This window comes from Zootoca vivipara, chromosome 1, assembly GCF_963506605.1.
Source record: "Zootoca vivipara chromosome 1, rZooViv1.1, whole genome shotgun sequence".
Taxonomy (NCBI): domain Eukaryota; kingdom Metazoa; phylum Chordata; class Lepidosauria; order Squamata; family Lacertidae; genus Zootoca; species Zootoca vivipara.
In genome coordinates this window covers 75,210,835-75,234,659 of record NC_083276.1, presented here as the reverse complement: position 1 = coordinate 75,234,659, position 23,825 = coordinate 75,210,835, and the positions used below count along the sequence as shown (strand labels likewise).

The 23,825-nt window shown below is 42.3% G+C and overlaps 2 protein-coding genes across 2 annotated transcripts in view; both read left to right on the top strand.

Annotated features, from left to right (window-relative positions):
* Positions 1-3,343, top strand: part of MUC2 (mucin 2, oligomeric mucus/gel-forming) — a 60,714-nt gene extending 57,371 nt beyond the window's left edge. The window contains exons 52-55 of the mRNA XM_060277210.1: positions 270-398; positions 1,082-1,121; positions 1,798-1,936; positions 2,744-3,343. Of these exons, the coding sequence (XP_060133193.1) occupies positions 270-398; positions 1,082-1,121; positions 1,798-1,936; positions 2,744-3,029 (594 nt within the window). The 3' untranslated portion in view covers positions 3,030-3,343. The remainder of the gene's footprint in view (positions 1-269; positions 399-1,081; positions 1,122-1,797; positions 1,937-2,743) is intronic.
* An 8,462-nt stretch (positions 3,344-11,805) lies between these two features.
* LOC118097524 (mucin-5B-like) overlaps positions 11,806-23,825 on the top strand; it is a 49,304-nt gene continuing 37,284 nt past the window's right edge. Inside the window, exons 1-12 of the mRNA XM_060276781.1 lie at positions 11,806-11,938; positions 12,557-12,812; positions 13,411-13,525; positions 14,229-14,316; positions 15,223-15,359; positions 15,692-15,917; positions 16,397-16,522; positions 16,813-16,930; positions 19,690-19,828; positions 20,814-20,915; positions 21,422-21,491; positions 21,604-21,741. Coding sequence (XP_060132764.1) covers positions 11,806-11,938; positions 12,557-12,812; positions 13,411-13,525; positions 14,229-14,316; positions 15,223-15,359; positions 15,692-15,917; positions 16,397-16,522; positions 16,813-16,930; positions 19,690-19,828; positions 20,814-20,915; positions 21,422-21,491; positions 21,604-21,741 — 1,648 coding nt within the window. The remainder of the gene's footprint in view (positions 11,939-12,556; positions 12,813-13,410; positions 13,526-14,228; positions 14,317-15,222; positions 15,360-15,691; positions 15,918-16,396; positions 16,523-16,812; positions 16,931-19,689; positions 19,829-20,813; positions 20,916-21,421; positions 21,492-21,603; positions 21,742-23,825) is intronic.

The window sequence follows — 23,825 nt, the reverse complement described above, 5'->3', positions numbered from 1 at the left end:
TTGCAACTCCATCTTTAATCACTCCCTCACATACTGTACTTATTTTCTGTTCCTTCATTCCCACAAAACTGGCCTCAGGCCTGACTGAGACTATTCTTGGGTAAAGAGTCTTATCTTTCTGCCGAAAGCTCCCTCCAACCCCAATATTTTAACCTTCCTTTTATGGGCCCTTCTACCATATTGGCTGCTCTGCTATTCATAAGAAAATACACATTTAGAAAACAGGAAGATGTTTTGCCAGTATTTAATTGTTTCCTTATCTTGAATAGCCTGGTGAGCAACGGAGTGCTCCACATGACAACTGCACCATTTACAGCTGTGTGAACATAAATAGGCAGCTGGTCTCCTCCACCTCTTCAATAAGCTGCCCACCATTTAACGAGCAGAGATGTCAGCCTGTGAGTAAATATTGAATATGCACGTTCCATCTTGTGAAAACTCCTTTAATTTGATTAGCACACCCTATGAGCAAGAGCTGTTACAGTTGGATTTTGTGTTGAATTCTTGGCTTATCTGTCATTTTAAAGTGATGGCTGTGAAAGAAAGAAAAGATCCTGCATGGTTGGTAGTGTCATATAAATGCAGTTGTTGTTTAGTCGTTCAGTCATGTCCGACTCTTCGTGACCCCATGGACCATAAATGCAGTACCTGACCTTAAATGCCAGAGCTACTAACTGCATTAAACATGTTCTACTGAATTGGATCCAGACCAAGTTAGTTGCACTTAGCTCTCATGGAAATCAAAGTCATGACTAATGCAGGTGCAGCTACATTCTTAGTCTGAATCTGACCCACTATAAAGAAAATATCTGGTGTATCTTCAATTATATGCATAAATTGCTTTCATAAGAAAAAAAAAATGGTCAACAGTTCCTACTGTTAAAGGTTAAAAAAGGTTTAAAGGGAACAAAAAGAAACTATTTGACACACACAGAATTCTAAATCAAAGGTCTCACCCCACTGGTTCTTGACTTATGAAACAAGATTATGGGCTTTATCCCATAATCACTTCATTGTAATGTTGCGTTTTTTGTGCTATTCTAGTTGGATATGCAATTCAATAATACATTTTTCTTCTTAGGACACCATTGCGTATTTGCCCAGTGGCTGCTGTAAAACTTGTAAGTATCATAAATTATATATCTATGCCATCTCTCCATGTGATAAATAAATAAGCACAGTGTTTATCATACTCTGAGTACAACCATGAGTCATCTCCGAGTATCACTTAGTTGAGTATCATCCAAACCAAAAATAAAATGGGCCAATTGCTTTGATTTGCAAACTATATTCAGAAGAAGTGAGTTTGCATATTTTTACTGTAACTGCACTCTTAGTATCTTGCTTTGGTTTAGATGCTCAGCTTTATATATGGGATCTCCTGAAATATGGTACTTTTGTCCTGCAGGCGATTACAACCTTACAGCTAGTATATGGGGATATTTACCGGTATATATACACCGGAATATAGTATATCCTTCCCAAACCTCCTCTCCCACATGATTAGGAGCCATTCAGGCTGCACTCCTGCCAGGCTGCACTTTCCTGGGCGTAAACCCCATTCAAATCAATGACACTTACTTCTGAGTAAACATATAAAGGATTTTTTGTGTCAGTTGTGTTACCAAAATGCATTTAGGGCTAAATATTGGCTGAACTTTTACATTTCTTTAATAGCTACATACTATGGCATGCAAGCAACTTGGTGCTACTAATGACTCAGACCAGATGAGCAAAAAAGCTTGAGATTCCTGAGAACATTTGAATAAAAGTCTTTTAATACATTTTATCCTGCAGGCAAGCTCAAAGATAACCCAGAACCAATGGCACCATGCTCTCTCTCTGAAATGAAGGACTATATTGTTCATGATGGTTGCCGTTCAACAGACATGGTCACTGTGGCCCAGTGTGAAGGACATTGTGGAACTTCCTCATTGTATGTACAGCCAAATTACAATAAGATTCTGCAATGCATTTATACCCATTTGTATACAAAGCAATCCCAATATTTTCTGAGCTTAATTCTTCAAATTTAGTAATGTAATCAAATTTACTAATGTGTATTTGCTAGTAATTTTCCTAACACAATGGATTTCTGTATGTTTTCATTAATATTTTCACTTTTATGCACACAAAAACCAGATCAATTCGTATTTTGAAGAGTAGCTGTGTTTTTCTTCACATGTTGTTCCATAAAGTGTGAATTTGACAGATTTGGCTTTAAAATGCACACTGAATCAAATTTCTCCTCCATCTGTAATTGGTAAATATGTATAGGACTTCAACCCCAATCTTTTAGCTGCTATGCTGCACCAACATCAAAACTTATTTTCTACTGTGAGAGCCAATTTGACTTCAATACTTCAACACCCTCCAACATTTATCCAATGAAAATAGGGGCACCCTAGGGAAAAGTGGGACATTCTGGGATCAAATAAGAAACTGGAATGGCTTCTCTAAATCAGGGACGTCCCTGGAAAATAGGAACACTTGGAGGGTCTAGTACTTTGGTATCTTGATCCTTCATCTTAAAAAAAACAAAACCCAGAACAACCAACTAGCTATGGTGGTATAATTAGAGACAGCACATTATTTAAAGCGCACCATCCTCAATTCAATATTATGTGAAAATACAGGAATCTTGTCATTTAGCAAATAAATTGAGCATACACGAGTTTCTGCTCATAATTTCAATCTGTGGCACAGAGTAACTCTTTTTCACCTTCTTGTGCTACAAAAACAGGTACTCGGCTGAAGCCAACTCCATGGAACACAAGTGCACTTGCTGCAGAGAGTCAAATGTGTCTCAAAATGAGATAACGCTGGTGTGCCCTGATGGGAAAAACAAGAAACACAAGTACCTTCAGGTGGAATCTTGCGAGTGCCTCAACACCAATTGCAACAGTTCACACGAGTCCCAGAAGAACACAGAAGAAAATAGCATGGAAGACTTCCAGGAAGATGAACAGAATGCCGTGGTTCGTATCAGGAGGGCCATTGGTTCGGCAAAGAGAAGGATGGGAATATAATGAGATAATCAACAGGTTACAAGTGAAAAGAAAAGTTATACAGACAACCCATGGTTTCATTTTTCAAAAATAATTCTCTGCTTCCCCTTGCTTTCCACATGCCTCTTAAATCTGTGCCCTTTTTGACTGTTTCCCCTTATGATTGCTTTATTTATTTGTGTTAAACAAAAAAAAAGTGCAAGTCATTGTTCCCTGTGTGTAACAAAGTTTTATGTTTTGGACTTTTGAATCATTTTCTTTTCTGCTTTAAATAATTAAAAGCACATTTAAATAATTAAAAGCACATTTAAAAACCGAAGTCTATGCATCCAGTTTTGTTGGTAAATACCTGCACTCTTGGATTTCCTAAGCCAGTGGTCCGCGGACCCCCAGGGGTCCACGAGCTATGCCAGAGGGGTCCGCAAGATCACCTCCCCAAGATGCGTGTACCGAGCGGCGCGCGCGCAGCGGGAGCGCCACGCACTGCTGCCGCGGCGTGGCGCCCCTAGCAATCCGCTCCGCCGACTCGGGAGTCTCCTTAGGTCTCCTCAGAGGAGGAGGCGCCACGCCGAAAGCCTCAGAGCTCGCTTGCCTCCTTCCCGCCCTCTCCCTGCCTGTGGCCAGCAGCTCCAGACGCTGTTCTGTGGAGTTTTTGGCGTGGCTCCTCCTCCTCCGAGGAGACCCAATGAGACTCCCGAGTCGGCGGAGGGCGGCGGACTCGCTGCTGGGCGCCCCTGCTCCCTCAATTCAGGACCCGGTGGGAGGCTTTGAAGCGGGCGCGAGGTCGCCTCTTCACCTTGGCAGCTGTGCCTTCCCCTCCCCCACCCCATTCCACCGCCCACCCCCACCCCCAGAGAGAGAGGGGGCCACTGTTTTGGGGGGTGGTGGTCTTACCCCCTCTGTCAGTGAGGGAGCAGTGCGGGCGCCTTACAAATCAGCCCCCTTTGCACAGAGGGGTGACTGGGTGGGAGAAGCCCATGGAATGCAGGCGCTCTAGCCCCGAAGAGGCTGTCACCTTGCTTGCAAAAGCAACAGCCTCTCCCGGGCTGAGCCGCCTGCCTGCCTTCTGTTGGCTCTCCTTAAAGCAAGCGAAGTAATTGCTTTAGAGGAGCCCACGGAACGCAGGCGCTCTAGCCCCGAAGAGGCTGTAGCTCTGCTTGCAAAAGCAACAGCCTCTCCCGGGCTGAGCCGCCTGCCTTCCCTGCCTGCCTTCCGTTGGAACGCAGGCATGGAAGGCAGGAGGAGCACTTTTGGGATGCCCCATTCCCCCCTGCTGCCAGTTACCAAGCCTGCTCCGCTTGCTTTGCTGCGAGCTGGGAGGGGTGGTGGTGGACGGGAGCTCCTGTCAGTCCGTCCCTTCTCCCAGCTCGCTGTACCAGCAAGAAAACAAGAGCCGCTTGGGCGCTGTGCGCGGCTCTCCCTCCCTCCCTCTCTCCCTCTTTTTCTTTCTCTGACTCCTTCCTCCCTCTCTCTTTCACCCCTTCTTTCCTTAGCATTTGCTAATTTCCACCCGCTGCTTCTTGTCAGCTTCTTCTCTTGGAAACCTTTCCTAAAAATGGCCAACAACTTTGGGGGTCCCCCGCCTAAAAAAGGTTGTCAATTCTTGGGAATTTTTTTTGGGGGGGGGCGCCGGAGGGATCTTCGCACCACGGCGCTGGATATGTTTCACTCAGCCAAAATTGTTTAATAAAAAGGTGCTAATGGAGCCAAAAGTTATTTTCTGCTGACTAGTAGGCAGGTAGAGATTTGCAGTCAGATTTCAGAGTGAAAGTTTCAAGTTTGGAACCTAATATTTCAGAAATAATGAACTCAAAGGACAGATTTAACCCATCTCATTAAGAACTGAAAATTAAAACTAACTGTATACTGATGGAGTACTCTGTTGTAACTGTAAAAAACGTATAAAAAAGATTCTTAATTTGGCTCTCACTTTTTAATTTTAGGATTAGGAATTAATGGGGGTCCTTGTCACAATAGCGGCTCGATGAGGGGTCCTCGAGAAAATTTTGTTGGGAACCCCTGTCCTAAGCCTATGTGAGCAGGAGCTTTGCTTTAGGAGTTCCAAGAGAAAATGGCAAAATCTATACATTTTCCGAAACAACAAATGGCCTGTCCATGCGCCATTTGTGGTCTATGGGTTTATTTCCCTGGTATTTTCATTCTTTTCAATGTTCCTGCGTGGCTTCATCAAACTTTTATGGAGTTCAATACCGGTAGCAGCTATATGCTGGTGATAACTAGCTTTCCCCTAGAACTTTCCCTCAAATCCAGCCCTGCATTTCCAACTGCTTGGCTGCCTGTGATTTGTGTCTCATCACTAGAGATTTAAGAAGGCAGTGATTTCTGTCACAGCCAGCTCTGTTTGCATTGTGCTGCAGTTCAGTTTCAGCCAAATACTGCTATCCATCTTGCATCTGACTGCTATTCAACATAAGTCATAACATACATTCATCTCAGTATAAAGGAAATGCCCAAACAATGTTTAAAAAATCATTAATTACATTATCATTTGTTGACTTAAAAACAACAATGATGTGAACAAATGGCCATAGGGATAAGGTAACCCATAGAAAACCCAAAAGGCTGACTGAAAGCATCCTGCAAGGATAAAATAGCCAGACTGGGCACTGGGTACCAAGAGTTATAGAGCCAAGGTTCCTAAGCTCCAAGCTTTTCCTTTTGGGGTTGGAAATTATTTTTTTAAATAGGATGTATATGTTCCAAAATATTAGCTGATTCACTCAATGCCCATACAAAACCATAGTAGTTAGGCATAGCTTTTTTGAAATAAAAGTGAAACATCAATGACTATTAAACTATTACTGTTGTTATTTATTTACCTCATGTATGTCGTGGGGCATCTTGAACGAAAGTTATATGGAAGATTTTTTCTCATCATAACTATCTAGAATTTTTACACTTCCTCTTTTTTAATTTTAAAAGAAAGTGAAGGATAGTTGAAGTCACATTCTTAAACAGGGTTTTGCTGGTATTGCAAGTCATGGTTTTCACCACTATAGGGCAGTCTATGGCTGAACATGTAAAAAGGTGCGGAGTTTCAGTTTAAAAACAAAGACAAGGCATGGGATTGTACTTTAAATGTATTTTTTCATTATTGCCTGCAAAAGTCAATTATCTAGAACAGCGTTTCTCAATCGCTGTTCTGCGGCACACTAGTGTGCCGTGAGACACTGGCTGGTGTGCCGCGACGTGCGGCGACGAGAAGGGCGATTTTGCAGCTGCAAACTCCACCTCCCTGGGCGTCCTATTTCTTCGCCCCTTCAAGTTTCCACAGACCAATCAGCTTTCATTATTTCCATTTCCCCCATGCCTCACATGACAGGATCATCCCAGAATCCTTTAGCCAAGATGGCAGCCCCCAGCAGCTAATAGTGCCGCACGTGTGTCTCTTTTTTGGAAAATCGAGCGGACTTCAAGTAGCTACTTTTAAAATATTCAATCTCCATCATTCAAAAGGTAGTTTGTTGCTAATTCACGGAGGCATGAAGACCAAATCGTCCTCTCACAAGTCCGAGAACATGCACAGGGTAAGATACGGGACGGCGGGGTCGGGTGGGGTGGATCAGAAACCCGGATCTTTTAAGAACTCGGCAGCGCTGACCCGCTGGAAAGCAATATTTGGCAAGTGTTTCTTGCAGTCATAATTATAATATAGGGCGGCACAGAGTTAATTTTTTTTAACTTTTTTAATGGTGGTGTGCCTCGTGATTTTTTTCACGGAACAAGTGTGCCGTGGCCCAAAAAAGGTTGAGAAACACTGATCTAGAAGTATACATAACAAAATTGAAATCTGAGATGCTCATAGCACGGTGCAACAATGAATAAGTTTGTCAGTGTCAGCAGCCACCTAAGAAAACGCTTTAAATTAAATCATTTCAAATTCACTTGTGGAGACACAGTATGACAGCAGAGAAAATAATTAGCCGTTTGGAACTTATGAGCCATGAATGTGATAATCACATACCATAAGTAGTAGGTGCAGTCTACTCATGCCCAAGAGCTTTCTATTAAATGGATCAGACACAAGACAAAGATTTCAACTAGCAAAATATCATTTAAAAGCATGGCATATAGCCAATATTTCTTAGATTTAACAAGCATTACATGTTAACCCTGGATTTCCACTTGGAAAGCCATTTAGATTTGTAACATTAAACTACCTACCCCAAGGTGACGTGACCTATTTATGACATCAGAGCTGTTAACCCAATGAAAGGCAATGGGGAGATTCTCATGCAGAGGGCCTATTAATCAGCTTACAATGGCCCACTTAAGACTTCACAGAACACACTCATACATACTTACAGAATATTGAGCAATGGCAGCAAGAGAGCTCTGGTATACCGAAAGGTCATTGGAGATCTGGGAGTAGATTTAAAAAGCAGAAGTTGAGGGAAGTGCTAGTAACTACTTTGTGACATGAGTTGCTGGAATTTGTGTGTGACAGCCTCATGTGGTGAACCACTGAACTGCAGGCGGCAATGTTCTCATTGAAGAACATTCCTGTACTGAACTGACTCCACTTATCCAAGTTGACTAATGAATCCTTATCAGAGGAAAGGTGTATAACAGGCTTCCAGTTCAAGCCTTGCTTGAGAAGCATGTTTCTGTATCATTGGTTATCGTTTTGTCATGACTTCTGGATTTCTCCTTGTTCCTACCACCTAGTTTGCCCTTCAGTCCTGATTACTGCCTTGTGTCAAGTGACTTTAAGTTCACAGTTCCTGGATCACTTCAGACTACTATGGCACAGCCCTCTGGAGGGAGGTCTAATGACACAACCAATGGATTTTCAGCACAATACTTCTGTATATGTCATCAGATGATGCTATCCTGGTGGCATGTTCTAGGCTGCAATCAGCAGGCTATAGCATACAGACTTGTTCTGCGACAACACTGATAAAATCCATATGAGAAACCATGACCCCGCTGTGGATATTATTGTGGCAGGCTTTAAAGCTGTTATTGCTGTGCTTGGAGAGCTGTGTTTCCTTTCCTTATGTATGTATCAAAAGTTAACCAACAACCACAGACTTCTTGTAACAGAAGCAGTACCTTCATAACTCCTACTGTTTTTTTTAGGTGTGGTGAATCAGCTCCAATTTACCACCTTCATGAGGTAAATCATACAGTTAATTTTTAAGCTGTGCAGTAACTGAAACCAAACACTGCTCTGTGGCAAATGATCCATGAAAACTGTTGTTCCAAAGACCATAGCTCTGTGACAAATGGGATTTATAGTTTAACTGGTTTGTAGGCCAGAGGTGAAAAGTCATAAATTTTGACATGTCAGTCTACAGGGCAAAGACATTTATGAAACATCATTGGTAATAGGTCTCTGTCATAATGTCTATTCAGATTCTGTTGACTGTAGGAAATTCCAGTAATGGTGATAATTACTGCAATTCCTAAACTGAAAAGCACAGTAATTATATGTAAATGATGCAGGCTCTCACATGTAGGCGTCAAGCACTGCACAAACATTTGGAGATAGCCCGAGCATGTATAAGTCCAGATAAGCTTTGCTTGATCTGTTGTCGTACAAGCAAAAGGAAAAAGCTGTTATCAAGGATGTGCTATGATCAACTCCTGCCTGGAAACGGATCAACTCCCACCCGGAAACCAATGTCCCCATTGTGGAAGGACACATGGATCCAGAATTGGCCTCCACAGTCACTTACAGACTCATTGTTAAAACCGTATTCATGGAAGACAATCTTACTTGGCTACGAGTGATCGCCAAAGAAGATTAAGATCAAGCAATACTGATATTAGGAGGCTTCATAAACATGAGGGGGTTGTGGGCTCACTGGCTAGCCCCAGCACCACCTGCTATGTGCTTCCTGGCTGTGTAAAGAGGTCCCAAGAGGTTGCTGAGGGAATGAAGCTTGTGGACTGAAGACAGTTCACAACCCCTGGTGTAGGGCCGTATTTTGATTATTAAGGTTCAGGACTCTTCCACTTCCGGTCAGGTGCTAAGAAATCCTTTCCAGCTGGGTAAAAAGGAGTTTGCCAACTGTCAAAGGCTCTGTGGACTGCCCCAGTCCTTTAGGCCTGGATCAACTAAGGTGTGCATTGAAGCAATTTACCACAGTCAAATAGGCTCACTATTTTTAGTCTGGAAGGAGAAAAAGCTTCAAAGGCCAAGGAGATAGCTTAAAAGTAACTTGCTGGCCACCTTCCTCTCCTACCTGAGAAGCAAGAGAAGTGAAACAAATAGAAGAGAGAAAAGTCTATCCATGACCATGGGAACTTCCTTCTCACAGAGTAAAAATACTGAACGACTTGACCCAGGAAACTGGGAGCATGCACTAATAGCTAGAGGCAGATTTCATGAGATCCCAGGCCCACAGGAACCCAACCCACTGAGATGGGGAGCCTGGGGAGCCTTTCATAGAGATCAAGACTCTATGTTTTACCCAGCAGGGAATTGCTTCCTGACACCTGCCTAGAGTTGGATCAGTTCCAAGCTTGAATAAACCTGAGATTCAAAGATTAAATTTGAGATTACAGAATCCAGGAACCAAATGCCTTTTGTCATTTTATATCTGAGAGGGGGGAAAATTGCTTTCTTTCAGTCCTCATGAATTAGCAAGGAGGAAATCTTATGGCTCCACTTTTTTTAATCCCAAAATAATTGTACCATATAAACGTGTCTCTAAACCCAGGAAAGAAATCCTGTCCTGGCAGATATTTTTCAGTTTACTACCTTGTATAGGATAATGGGAATGAAGAAGGGAGTACAGTTATGGATTTTGTTCTTACTCTGCAGTTGCTGCAAGGGCAAAACTTTGGTGCAGATAGGTAAGAAAAGTCTACTACTAATTATATTCCATTGCTATATGTCTGATCTGATCTTCATGTAAACAAATGAAATAACTACGGGATAATCTAACAACCCATAAGTTTAGGCAAATTCAATTAAATTCAGTTAGAAAAATTAAGCACTTGTTTATCCCTTTTTATATATATTAGTGGATGTAAAAGTGCTCAGCTATTGTTCAGTTATACCCTTAAGGCCAGATTCAACTAACTTGCTGCACTAGTGGAAGCCAGCATAGAAACTCCCAATAGTTCAATGAGGCTTCCCCCTTGTCTCCCCCGTGTGGCAACATGCCTTCCCCCAATCTGTTATGGAGTTTGAGAGAACCTCCAGAACAGCACACAGAGAGGACAGGGAGAGGGGAGATAATTCTGCCTGGTAAATAGAAGTGGTTGCTTTTCTGCAGTTCTCTGTCTTCACAGGTGACTTCGCAAACAATGAGAAAAAAGATTTGAGTTTTCAGGGATTAGTTCTTTCATGTACTACCTTTTTCCTGTTCTTTACCAATATTTTCAGATTTGTATATTTGAAAACAATCTCTTTTTGAAGTTTGTTTGTTTGTTTGTTTGTTTGGAACTGAACTGAATAGTCTCTACTTTTGAAATAGTGATTGACTGGCATTTCTCCCCCCCCCCCCAACTATAACCCTGCACACACTTTCCTGGCAGTAAGGTGTATGGAACTCAGTTAGGCTTTCTTCTGAGTAGATATTAATCACATTGATCCTGTTTGGCACAATAGTTTTCCCTGACTGTGTCTTCTTTCTCCAGTCTGCATGAGTCACAAGGAGAGATTTCACCCAAGATGGGAGCATGGAATGAGTTTTATTACAATGCTAACTCATCAATCAGATTGGCTGCATGAACAGAACTGGGGCCAAGCTGAATGTGAGAGCTAATGTGAGCAATCTAAACAAACAAGCAATTATTATTATCATCACCTTCACCATAATCATACCATAGTGGCTAAATAATGAGAGTCTTCATTTATTTCTTTTTTGAAAGGACATTGAGTCAAAAGAATTTAGCTTTTATTGGATGTTGTATTTCACCAAACAGTCCCAGAGTGGGCTAACAAAAAATTATAAACAAAATACAATGTCATTAATTACATAAAATTATATCACATGGAATAGCCAGTTGAAAAAAAGAAGACTAAGATATTCATGAAAGATAGTTAGCTTTAGGTCAGCTTTATTTAATACTGACTTAAAATCAGAAGTCAATGTTGGGCTGATATATCTATAAACTCAGTGCTGGCAACAAACTCTTTATACGTATATATTACACAAAGTGCTTAAAAAAGTACAGAGCCATTGTCGTTTATCTGTCAGAATTCCTGGGACCCCTGTTTCTATGAAGACTCCCAGGCACTTCAGCATAATTTAGAATTCTGTGTTGTGGGGAGAAAATAAACCTTTAACGAAACCATCCAAATTCCAAGGCATTTCATAATACTGCAAAGGTCACTGAATAGGAAAGTAGTGATGTGAACTGTGATAGCCTTCTTTTTTGGTATTTCCTACAAGTGTCACATCAGTATGTTACAAGGTCATGTCCTCTGTCCTCTCTGTGCCCCACCCCCCACTGATACTTGCTAGGTTGCCAAATAAGACCATAACCCAAAAGCAGTATGTCTATTTAAATATGAAAAATTCACTGAAATAGAACCCCCTCTTGCATGTCACAAAGCATGCCCATTGGCTGTGTTGGGCAGCCTAATACTTAATAATTTGGGTCTAATTGAGAGAAGGCTAAGCTCATTTAAGTCTCATTGAAATCAACGGGACTAGATCACACAACTGCAACCAAGTGCCACGGAAAACAAATTATTATTGACCCAGGGACAGCCCATCCCATTTCGCTGCCTGAGGCTAAATGGGAAGGTGGTGGCCTGCATACATGCCATCCACCCCCTCTTGACACCGCTGCTAAAGCCTCACTTATTAGGGTCATGCAGCTTCTGAGAAGATCTTACAAGAGCCGCACTATATTGCTCTGTGAATCCAATGACCCAGCTCAGTCAGGAAGAGTGATGTCCAAAAGCACAATGGACACATACACGTTTGCCCGTGTTGAAGATCTGTGTTGTTCATTTCACCCTCTCCTTCAAAAAGTTCAGACTCTGTTTAAATAATTAAACTTAGAATCATAGAATCATAGAGTTGGAAGAGACCACAAGGGCCATCCAGTCCAACCCCCTGCCAAGCAGGAAACTTATTGGTCATTTTCAGGGCAGTATCGAGCAGGTCGGGCGCCCTGGCGCTGAGGGGCGGAGATTGCTCTGGTGCCCCTGCCCTTGCAGTGCGCAGCATGGCTTCCGCGCGGCTTTGTCGCGCAGCTCCCCGCCTACCGGCCCGGTGCCCTACCACCCTGCGCCACCGGCGCTCTACCTAGAGCCGGCCCTGGTCATTTTTTAAACCTAAGTAACTCTAAGCAACTTACAGTAAAAACAAGCAAATAGATACATTAAAACCAGGATTAAAAAAACAAAGAAAAATCTAAAGACAGTTTTGTTTTGTTTTTTAACTATATTAAAACATCCCGCCCCCTCACAGAGGCTGTGGATAATTAAAAGCCAAAGCATGATGAAAAAGGAACATTCCCCCCCCCCCACCTAAAGATATGTAACTATGGTGCCAGGCCATATAAATAAATGTTTGCAGGGCATTTTATCATTGCCACCATCCTTATTTTCTCTGCAGTTCAGCGTCCTGCTGTCACCACAAGTGAATGCTCTACGTGGGGTAATTTCCACTTTCAGACATTTGACCGTGCAAAATTTGACTTCACTGGAACTTGCCGTTATGTTTTTGCTTCACACTGCAAAGACAGTCACCAGGACTTCACTATCCATATAATGCGGAGCCTCAAGAAGGGGACTGCCATCTATTTCACAGCCACTATAGATGGAGTGCTTCTGGAGGTCAAAGAATCAGGCATCACAGTAGATGGGAAGACGTGAGTTGGCTCAACATCTGTTGGTAGTCTTCTGTGTTCTCATGAATGCTCTTGTGTACTAGGAACAGTGTTTTCTTGGGTCTGAAATCAGATAGCCAATGCTGAGAAATGTCAAACAGTGGTGGCCCCAGATTAGGGTGATTTCCTACACTCAGGACCAACATCAGGAGCTTGCATGCTTCTTCAGGCAGCAATCATCAACATGAGCTCACAATGGCTGGTCTCTGACATGCAGGCAGCCCAGCAGGCAGTATCAGCATGAGGTCACAAGTGCCACTCTGTGTCCTTCAGCCAAGCAGCATCAGTATGGTGCATATTGGCTTATTGGTATGGTGCATAACGGAACATATTGGTCCGTCTCTCACAGAAAAGACAGCAAGAACAGTATGTAAGTGTTCTCTCTCAACAGCCAACCTCTGCTTCCCATCCTTCCCATCTGTCCTTCTTGGTTGTCTGAAGAGTTGTCTGAGAGGGGAGAGATCAAAGCTGAGGAATGGCCATTGAGCTTAATTAATAGGTCGGGTTGGGGATATCTTTGATCATGAGACAACGAGGGTGCTTGTTCATTTGTGTTCCCCCCTCTTTTTCTTTCTTTTAGGATTCTTCTGCCCTTCAGTCTGAAGACTGTCCTAGTAGAAGACAAATATCCTTATTTCCTAATTACCTCCAAACTAGGCCTGACTCTCAAGTGGAATTGGGGTGACACTCTCCTAGTATGAAGCTCCAGTTAGTTGTTTTAGTGAATTTTAATACAAAATGTGTTGAGTAGCCACAGTCTTTGCACACTGCCATCTTCTAGCGATATTATGAACAAAGGGGATACACATAAAGCTAATTTATTTATATAAAGAATCATTTTGTGAGCCCTGGAATTATGTTTGGAGTGAGACAATCACACAACTCCTTTCTGGTTCTACTGTTGAGAATGTCAGGAAGATAGCAGATTTTTAGTTGGTATCTCTGACTTTATCACTAGAAGAGGAAGCCACACAACCCAACATCAGCTTGTGTGCTTAAAAATTGACTAATTATGGCCTAATTGTGGCACAGTCATTTCTTTCCCCCTTGCTTTTTTATTTAAAAAACACATTGTTTAAAAATAAATAAGAGGGGTATTTAATTCCATGTTCAGAAAGAGAATTCAATGGAGTAAATACTAGCCTCTGTGTGGTAATACCACTGCAGCAATTGTGCTCAGTTTCCCACGGGGAAGCCATCATGGTGTCCTCCAGATATTGTGGACTACATCTCCCTTCAGCCCTGACCATTGTCCATGCTGGCTGGGGTTGATGGGAGATATAGTTCTATCTGGAGGGCAGCTCAATCTGAGACCTCATGACAGTACAATGCATTATAGTTATGAAGGTATCTGTATATATGTTTAAATTGTTTGTCTTTTTGCCTATTTTTTCTTAGCTCGATTTAGAAGATACTTACAAAGGGGAAACATGTGGTTTGTGTGGGAACTATGACGGCAATGACAAAAATGATTTATTCCTGCCCGGTAGGATTTTTAAAATATATATAGCTGACTAATAATAATAATAATAATAGAAACCATCACATTTGTATCCTAACCATTTTCAAAAGATCTCAGGAATTGTGGCTGGGTTTGTGGAAATTTTACCTTCAAGACAACAGAGATCATGATTGACCGCAGCAGTGGTGCCTCGCAAGACGAAATGAATTCGTGCCTCGAGTCGCTTCGTCTAGCGATAATTTCGTCTTGCAAAGCGCGGGTTGCCGCGGCAAAACAAACAAACAAACAAACAAAAAACCCACCGGAAAACTTCATCTTGCGAAGCGCGGGCATTGAAAACTTCATCTTGCGAGTCACCAAAAACATCGCAAGACGCTTTCGTCTAGCGAGTGTTTTGTTGCGCGAGGCATTTGTCTTGCGAGGTACCACTGTTTATAGCTGAGTGGAGATTTGAGCCAAAGACTCAGAAGTCCTAGCCCACTACACAATCTCCTGTACATACATTTGGGGTAAAATGCAATCACTGCGCTTGGTAAGGTAGCCAAGGGTGAAATGTTGTTTAAATCTGGGCTGGTATCTGAACTAAACAAAGGAGCATGTGAATTTATCACTCAGAACTCTTATTTCACATGTAATAAAATATTCCTCTTGGCATTCTAAACAATACCTTCTATGTATAGGCTGGCTGGAAGATAAATGCCTGCTTCCTTATTTCTCTTTATGCAGAGCAATTGTACACACTGTGAGTACAGATACAACTATTTGCTTGTTTCTTCATTTGTAAAATAAATTAAACTATAACGGTACAAACTATATGCTTCAAATCATGGATGGGTGATTGCTGGGTTCAAAACTGAGAGTAAGGCTGTAATCCTAAACCGGCACATTGACTCTGCACAGTAAAGTCCTATTACTGGTGGGATTTTACAGGCTATCCACTATTCCCATGGCAGTTTGGAAACCTCCAGAAAGTAGATGATCCAACAGAGAAGTGTTCTGATGTAATTGGAGACAAAAGAAAGCGGCAAGACAACTCTCAACAGCAAGATAAATGCAAAAATAGATACGTAAGTTGCACTGTTCATGGTATGCTTTCCATTTTATCACTCTAAGGGCAGCAGCTCCTCACTGCAAATGTTTCCCTATTCACTTTAGTGGAAGTAATTGCTCCACACATGCATAAAGCTATATACATGGAACTTCCCCCTTCAATGAAGATAACAGAGGTGACAGTGAGTGTTCTCAGTAGCAGATACACATACTTTGATCGGGGAGCCAGAACCTCACATGTTAAGTATCAAAGCAACCCCACAGAAGTAAGTAAATTTATGGTACTGAAGCTGTACATGTAAGATCTCCAATCTCCCCTTCTCTCCCCACCACTTTCTCTCTTTGACAGAAATCTAAGTGCAAGGAGGCCCTATCCCACTTTGGGAATTGTAAGACGGTGGTTGCTATTGATGATTACCTAGCCATCTGTATTCAAGATATGTGCAGCTGTTCTGAGAAATCTTCTCATTCTGACCTGGTTGCCAGCTGTGTATGCAGCACTCTCAGTCAGTACTCCCGGGACTGTGTCCGCAAAGGTGGAGACCCTGGAAAATGGCGATCCAAGGAACTCTGTTGTAAGTAAAGAAAGATTTGCATTTAATTTATTTAACAGCGCACACGCATGCACACACACACACACACACACACACACACACACACACACTGAAACAACATGTTAAAATTCCATGTCTGAATAGACTTGCATAAACAAAAAAATGATTTATCAGGTGCTGAAAACAGCTGCCTCCCGCCCCATGCTGCATTTTATATCAGAACTTCTAATTAACTATCCTTACTAAAGTGAATGGGTTCTGCTTATTACAAATCAGCTGTGGTTTGTGCCTGTTGATTCAAGGCTCAGGGAAAGACTTTGGTATGCTTTGCAATCTTGTAAAAATGGTACAACCTCAAAACATTTTCAATAAATGACATCTAACCTAAGTTTGTCATAAGAATGGGAAGAATGACTAGAAGTATGCTATTTATTTTACAAATCAGATTATTAATTTGAAAACTGTCAATAAAATTCTTTTTATTATGCTTGGGTTTATAGTCCTGAAATGTCCAAACAACCTGGAATATGCAGAATGTGGAAACCCCTGTACTGATACCTGCTTCAACCCAGAAAGGAGCAAAATATGTAAAGCCCCATGTACTGATGGATGCTTTTGTCCTAAAGGTAGAAAATTGATCTGATCTATTATCCATAATTTGCATGGCATTTTAACTGAGCAAAGTAGTTTTCCAAACTTTCCTTGTGCATCCTGTCAACAGTCCTATGAAACAGGACACTGAATATGCCCATTTTACAGAGTGTAAACCAATAACATTGCTTGTTTTTTTATTGTATTATTAAGTGATGTCTGCTAACAAGTGCAAGAACTTTCACATATTTCCTACCAATAATAAAATTATGTGTAGCATTTACTGTCACCCTTCTAAGCATAACTAAGCACTGTGTTTGAACAGGCAGCATTCTCGATGACATCAAGGGCAAAAAATGCATCCCAATTGGCAGCTGCCCCTGCACCTTTCAAGGCAAAGTCTATACAGCTGGAGACACCTATGCCACCCCCTGCCAAAACTGGTACTGTTAAAAGCTTGCTAATAATGATATATCAGCTTGAGGGAGAATTGGGAAAACTGGTTATTCTTTTTTTTTAAATAATATTTTTATTGATTTTATAAAAGATACATTAAAAAAGAAAAATAAGAAAAAAAGGTACAAAAACGATAGAAAAAATGTAAAAAAGAAAAAGAAAAAAGAAAATATAAAAACATCACATAATCTTATTAACATCTTATCATCGACTTCCCCGTCCCCCCTGCCCGACTCTTTTTTCTCTCTCTCTCTTATACAGCTTTCGCAATACTCACGAATAATTAAACAATTACAATTCTTAATCTTACATCACTACTATTATTTGTTCAAACTTTGGTAACCCTCTTAACTTCTTCTAATTACATCCTTTAGCCTCTAGTTTCTCTCTAAGAAATATATCGTATTCCCAAATCCTCCCTCTTTATAAAGTTTTACAATACTTCTTAATTCTTTCCCCCTTCCTCTCCTGGGTAGCAGTTCCCTCAGAGCCACCCCCAGATCCGTAATCCTTAGACCTTGAACCTTAATCCTTTCCAATTCTTAAACTTCATAAGCCGTCCTTTAAATAATACTTCACAAAAAATACATTTTTACCCCACACCCTCCCTAAGCCACTCCATTCCAGACCATTCTCCACTTTTCCCCTTTTGTTGCTTTAAGTGCTCAGCCTGTCTCCCTCCCACATCTTCATTTTCCTTGTCCCCCATTATCATGAGACTTCTGACTGGATTGTGTCCCTCTTCTCTCACTAGAGAGACACCAAACCAGTCCCAATCATCTTTTTCAACCACAATTTGATTGTCTCTAACTGAGGTCTGGCCTCCCTCTCTCACTGACAGGCCAGAGCCCCAGACTTCGTCTCCATCTGCAGAGTCTTGAATCCAACAAAAGTCCTTCTCTGCCACTCTCACTGGTTGCTCTTCATCCAACTGCTCCTTTTTTTCTTCTTCTTGAAAATTTTCCTTACAGTCCTGTTCCTCCTCCTGCGCTTGTGGTTGTAGATTTTCCACTTGGGGCTGTAAAATCCCCACTTGGGGCTGTAAAATCCTATTGGGATTACACAGTTCCTGAGTCATTTCTTGGATAAAATCCAAAATCTGTTGCACAGTGATCTCTTCTGACTGCATGTCGGTTGTTTGGTCTAGCTGAGTTCTTTGTCTTCTCGTATTACACCAGGAGGCATGTACGTTAGTTCCCAGGGTGTTGCTATTGTCTTTTATTTATTTTATCCAAAATAAAAGCTCTCTTGTTTTTTTTTAGCATCCAGAGTTCAAGGCTTCTTAATTCTCAAAGTTGCCTCAAAATCACACTATATTGTAACCATACATCCAAAGTTCACCAATATTGATACATAAAGGCTATTTTAAGGCTACAATCTTTCCCCTTGTTTCCTCCCGGCTCCGCTGGTAATGGCTTCCAGAGTCCCGCTCCCAGGGTCCAGGGGGGGGGGAATCGTTTAGCCTCACGACGTTCCTTGCAGAAATCCCAGATTAAAATCCTCTCTTCCCTTGGCTCTGCCGCCTAAGGGAAGGGCTCAAGTTAACTTTCTTAAGAGAGTTCTTGTCGTTTCAAAAACACGGCTGCAGGCTAGTTAGCTGTTGCTTGAAATATCGGTGGGGGGGGGGGGAGCGACCGTTCCCTTGTAATTTAAACTCCCCTCCCGTGTCCAAATTTAAATTTTTCAAATCAAGTCTTGTTCTTTTACTCATGGTCGAATTCTATTTTTGAAGGTATCTGCCGCTCCCTTGTCGTTGGATCGGAGCTTTCCGCCATCCAAGTAGCACTGGACCCAAGGCTCCGTCACGTTCCCTCTGCTCTCGGCGCCCCCGGCATGGGGGCTTTCCGGGCAGCGAATCGTGACTAAATGGGGCACAGCTGGGAAATCCAAGCCCCCAGAACGCTCAATCTGGGGTTCTACGGGTGGTCACGGCGCTCGCACGACTCTCCCCCTTCTTGGTGGCGGTGGGGGTCTCGGAGACCGAGACGATCCCCGCCGATCGGCAATGGCGGCAAACCGGAAGTCATCTGGGAAAACTGGTTATTCTATGCTAAAATCTAAGTCTGCTGCTGGAGGAGATTCTCTTTTGGAAGTTCAGAACCAAAACTTGGAAATGCAACAAATCCAAGGCCATTGCATCTAATATGTCCCCCCACCCCCCATGCGCACATTTACTGGGGTGAAAAACTGAAAAACCTCAGAAACGTTCTCAGTAAAAAAGTCATCTTAGAAAGTTCAGCTCAGCTTCAGCTGATTGTGGAGAGAGCAGGAAGAATTACATGGCAGCATAGCATCTTGACCAGGCATGTCCAAAATCCATTTCGGGGGCCTAATCCGGCCCGCTGGTTGGTTTAATCCAGCCCCTGTGGCAGTTTATTTCCTGGGGTAAAAACCTCAACAACCTTGGTCAACCCTAAAAAAAGGTTAACAACCTTGGTTGGCCCTTTGGTTGGCCCTCACGGCCCTTCAATTCATCAAATCTGGCCCTCTTTGAAAAAAGTTTGGCTACCACTGGTTGACCAAACAGCAATCCCTACTTGCTACTCCTGGCCCATATTCCATGCTGTTTCAGTCAGCATTGGAGAGGGAAAGAGCTGCTGTGCTATAAAGTGCATTGAGCTGAGAAGCAGACTACATAATATATAGCCTGCTTCAACTTCTTGATTTTGGAAAATATTCAGGGCTGGTCACATGTGTTTTCTGTTCTATTGTTATTGAGAATTAAGCTACTCTTTTGGTCTTGTAGTACTTGCATGAGTGGAAAATGGTCCTGCATATCACTGCCTTGTTCTGGAAACTGTAAAATAGAAGGTGGATTCCACATAACAACTTTTGATAAGAAGCAATTCGTTTTCCATGGCAACTGCAACTATGTCTTAGCTAAGGTAGGGGTTTATTTAAAATGGGTTGAGACCTTTTAGGAGCAGCAAATAGACACCAACAGTAGTGCACTGAGGTTGCATAACATACCTCAAATTAACTGCCTCGTTAAATGCTTTGTTCAAGGAGACTGATGAACTGTATTGTAAATGTAGCCCTTTGCGATTGTAAATGAGCACTAACCAATTGGTGGTTCATACAGCCATATTCTGCATTGTATTTGCTGCTGCAACTGACTCATTTCTTCCCCTTTGAGTCTGAGGAAAATGTGATTTCTCCGCACCTGAATCACAAACTTGAGAATAATACACAGGATTTAGGGCAGTACTCAATATTCTGTCCTACATATATGCTGAAAGTCACACCTCTGTCTAATCTCTCTAAACTGAGAGCATTGGAAGGCTCTAAATCTGAGAAAATATGCAGGAAAAATCTTAGCTTTTCCCAGTTTGTCTGTCTTGCAAGTAGGTGTATGCAAAACTTTCCCCTGTTATTAAAACAGCACTGACTCCATGATAGGCAGGGAGGAAAGAGGCCATATAGACAGTGTTCAGCATCCACTGCCATAGCTGCCAAGTTATCCCTTTTTATAAGGGATTTCCCCTTATGCTGAATAGGCTTCCTCGTGAGAAAAGGGAAAACTTGGCAGCTATGTCCACTGCCCATCTCCTCTACAAGAGATTTGCAATGTGTCAGATGAACATACTCCTTGGTTGCTGCATTAATGCTGCATCCACTGCATTAATGTGGTGTAGTGGTTAAGAGCGGTAGACTCGTAATCTGGGGAACCAGGTTCGCGTCTCCGCTCCTCCACATGCAGCTGCTGGGTGACCTTGGGCTAGTCACACTTCCCTGAGGTCTCTCAGCCCCACTCACCTCACAGAGTGTTTGTTGTGGGGGAGGAAGGGAAAGGAGAATGTTAGCTGCTTTGAGACTCCTTTGGGTAGTGATAAAGCGGGGTATCAAATCCAAACTCTTCTTCATTTTCAGGACACAGATGGTTCCTTTGTGGTCATTGGAGAGATTGTTCAATGTGGTGTTTCCAACACTATGACTTGTCTGAAGAATGCTTTAATCACTTTAGGAGCCCTTGTAAGTTGCTCGAGTTATGCCACCACCTGTCAGAAATGCAGAACAATCTGAACTCAAGGAAGAGTAAATTATACTGGGATAATTACCCTATTCTACACTCTGTTCAGGAGTGGGGCTACTGCTGGCTGAGTTACTCTGAGCCCAGAACAAGGAAAATGAGCCTTTAAAATAAAGTTTGACGTACGCCACCCTTTCTGCAGGAAACTTCTGCTGGATTTGTCGGTCATATCACCATGCTGAATAGTTTGGAATAGGGTTAAGTCTCCCCTTGTGCCATCCTTCCCCTGCCACTTTCCTGGAACGTCCCTCTTTGGGAACTTATCCTGGCCTCGTCTTAGCCCCAGATGAGCTGGGGTGGAGACTTACACCAACATATCTCTGGCTGAATCAGTTTAGCCAAAGACTCGCCTATTTCAAACTCCACCTCTGACAGATATTGGATTTGGATTGCTCCCTAAGTGTTTTGTCAGTGTTCATGCATTTCTTTATTTTTCCTTTCTTTGCAGAGTATAAGAGTCTGTTCCACTGGAGATGTCTATGTCAATAATGCCATTGCAGTATTGCCTGTAACTAAAGGTCAGCGTTCAGTTTCACTCCAAATTTCCAATGGAAGCTATGTACCTGTATGGTGGTTGCTCCTACCTGGATATGGTTTTTAGCTGAAGGCATGTTCTGGATTTTTTATTAGATGGCGTCACACTCTTCAGACCATCTACATTCTATGTCAACATCCTGACTTCTTCACGGGTGCAAATTCAAGTGCAACTGAAACCCATTATGCAGATCTTCATAACAGTAGATGAAACTTATCAAAACCATACTTCTGGTATAGTATTTCCCCATGCATTAACGCCTACTTTCTTTTAGTAGATTGTAAAAAGTACCTTGAGATGCTTTGATTTCATGAAATATTCGCAAACTTTCTCAAGGATAAACTGACACCACAAATGTCTTGAGCAGGGATGAGGAACCTGGAGCTTTTCATTTCAACTCTCATCAGTCCTGACCTTTGCTCTGGCTGACTAGGGATGATGAGAGCTGGAGTTCAACAACATCTGGAAGCCAAGCAGGTCACCCCCCCCCGGTTTAGCAATAAAATGAGTCATTTGCCGATGATGGGACTGTGTCCACAAGGCTACTTAAAAAGTGATCTTTTATTCAAAAGAAATTTATTTCTGTCTTCATATGTTTGTCTCATATTGGAATGTTTAGAATAATTGATATCAAGAATCTACATCTTGCCAATGATATTTTCCTTAGTTTACATGCTTTTGTATGGCGTGTCTAGTTCTCCTGTTCTCTGGAGAGCATATGAAGCTTGGAAAGTCAAGTATTATCAAGGAACTGGGGAGACAAAGTGTCTCTGGGGACAAAACATCCCAAGCACATTGCTTCCACGGGACTCTGTCAGGTGTGATGCTGCTGAAATGAGTTAAGTAGGTTGGTCAATGCCCCCCCCTCCTCTTGTTTGCCCATGTATCTGAATCATTGTTGGTGAAACTATGGAGGAAAGGGATGCAGTTGCCACCTCCAACATTGCTACTACCACCCTCAAGTGATAGGTAGATGCAGGATTGGGGGCAACAGGCTCTCTGAAACAACCAGCTAAATTGTCTTGTGTGTGTGTGTGTGTGAGAGAGAGAGAGAGAGAGAGAGAGAGGTTCCGGTTTCCGCCGGCAGGAATGGCGGACCTGTTTTCCATCCCTCTGACCTTCGTAAGGAATTTGGCGGTTGCTAGGGGAGTAAATGGCAACCCCCTACCCTCTCCGGGGGTTACGGAGAGGGGCCGCTGGCCCGCGATGCCCCCAGACCCACTCCGACTGTTTATGGAGTGGGGGGAGCTCGGGCTGAAAAGCACTTACGAGGGCCAGGACTCCCGGACGCTAATCTGCATGGCGGGGATTTCCATGGTTAAAGAAGATAATTAGGCTTAAATCTATGGACATACTTCAGAAGGAGGGGAAGAAGCGCTGTTTACTGCTGAGAAATCTATGCTGCTGAGGGAGAGGAGTTAAAGGCTGTATATCATCTGGAAGAAGGATTGATGGGGACGGAGCGATAAGGGAATGGAGTTTTATTTTTCTTCATATGAGTTACTTCGTACCTTCCCAGACGCGATGTCCTGGCTTGTTTGGAGTGAAAGAGAAGCAAAAGACTGTGTGAGTTGAACTTTATAAACTGTTGTTACTGAGCATATTTTTTAAAGATGTGGAGTTGCCGATGAGAAAAGCCCCCCCCCCCTAGTCGGACGGAAGGAGTCCTGGACGCGTTCGGAGGATTTATGAGCTGTGACACACTTTGAATTGGAGCAGCGACCTGAAGCTAAGTTCAGCTATAGGGCAAGGAGATCCATTAATTTACCAAGAGTTTATGGTTTGATGTTTGGGTCTTCTGCCTGGAAAAGCTGTAAATTTTATAAAGATCGTTAATCTTCATGGCTATGAGAGAAAACGAAAGTGATTTGAGCTTTTTAAGATGGCGCTGCTTCGACGCAACAGGGAGCTACAGACTAAGAAGATTTATGGGGAGGCTGGACTGATTAACCCACACAGGAGAAAGAACATTTGTGAAACCTCGTTTGATATTTATCTCAGCAGCTGGGAAACAATTGGTTGAAAGTGGAAAACATCTATGTGACTGTAAGGGGAAGATCTGGATTATTATGAACTTGGAGGACGATTTGAACTTTAGAAAAAAGACGGCAGTGGACGGTTGCGAGGAATCCCCAATTTCTTGAAGCATGGGAACCCAAATAAAAAATTCTTTAGACGATTTGGCATAACATTCGGTTTGATTGATATATATATGTGTATAATTTGAAATAATGAATGTGATATAATTGGTTTTAATTGGAAAATTAATAAAATATATTTTTTAAAAAGAGAGAGAGAGAGAGAGAGAGAGAGAGAG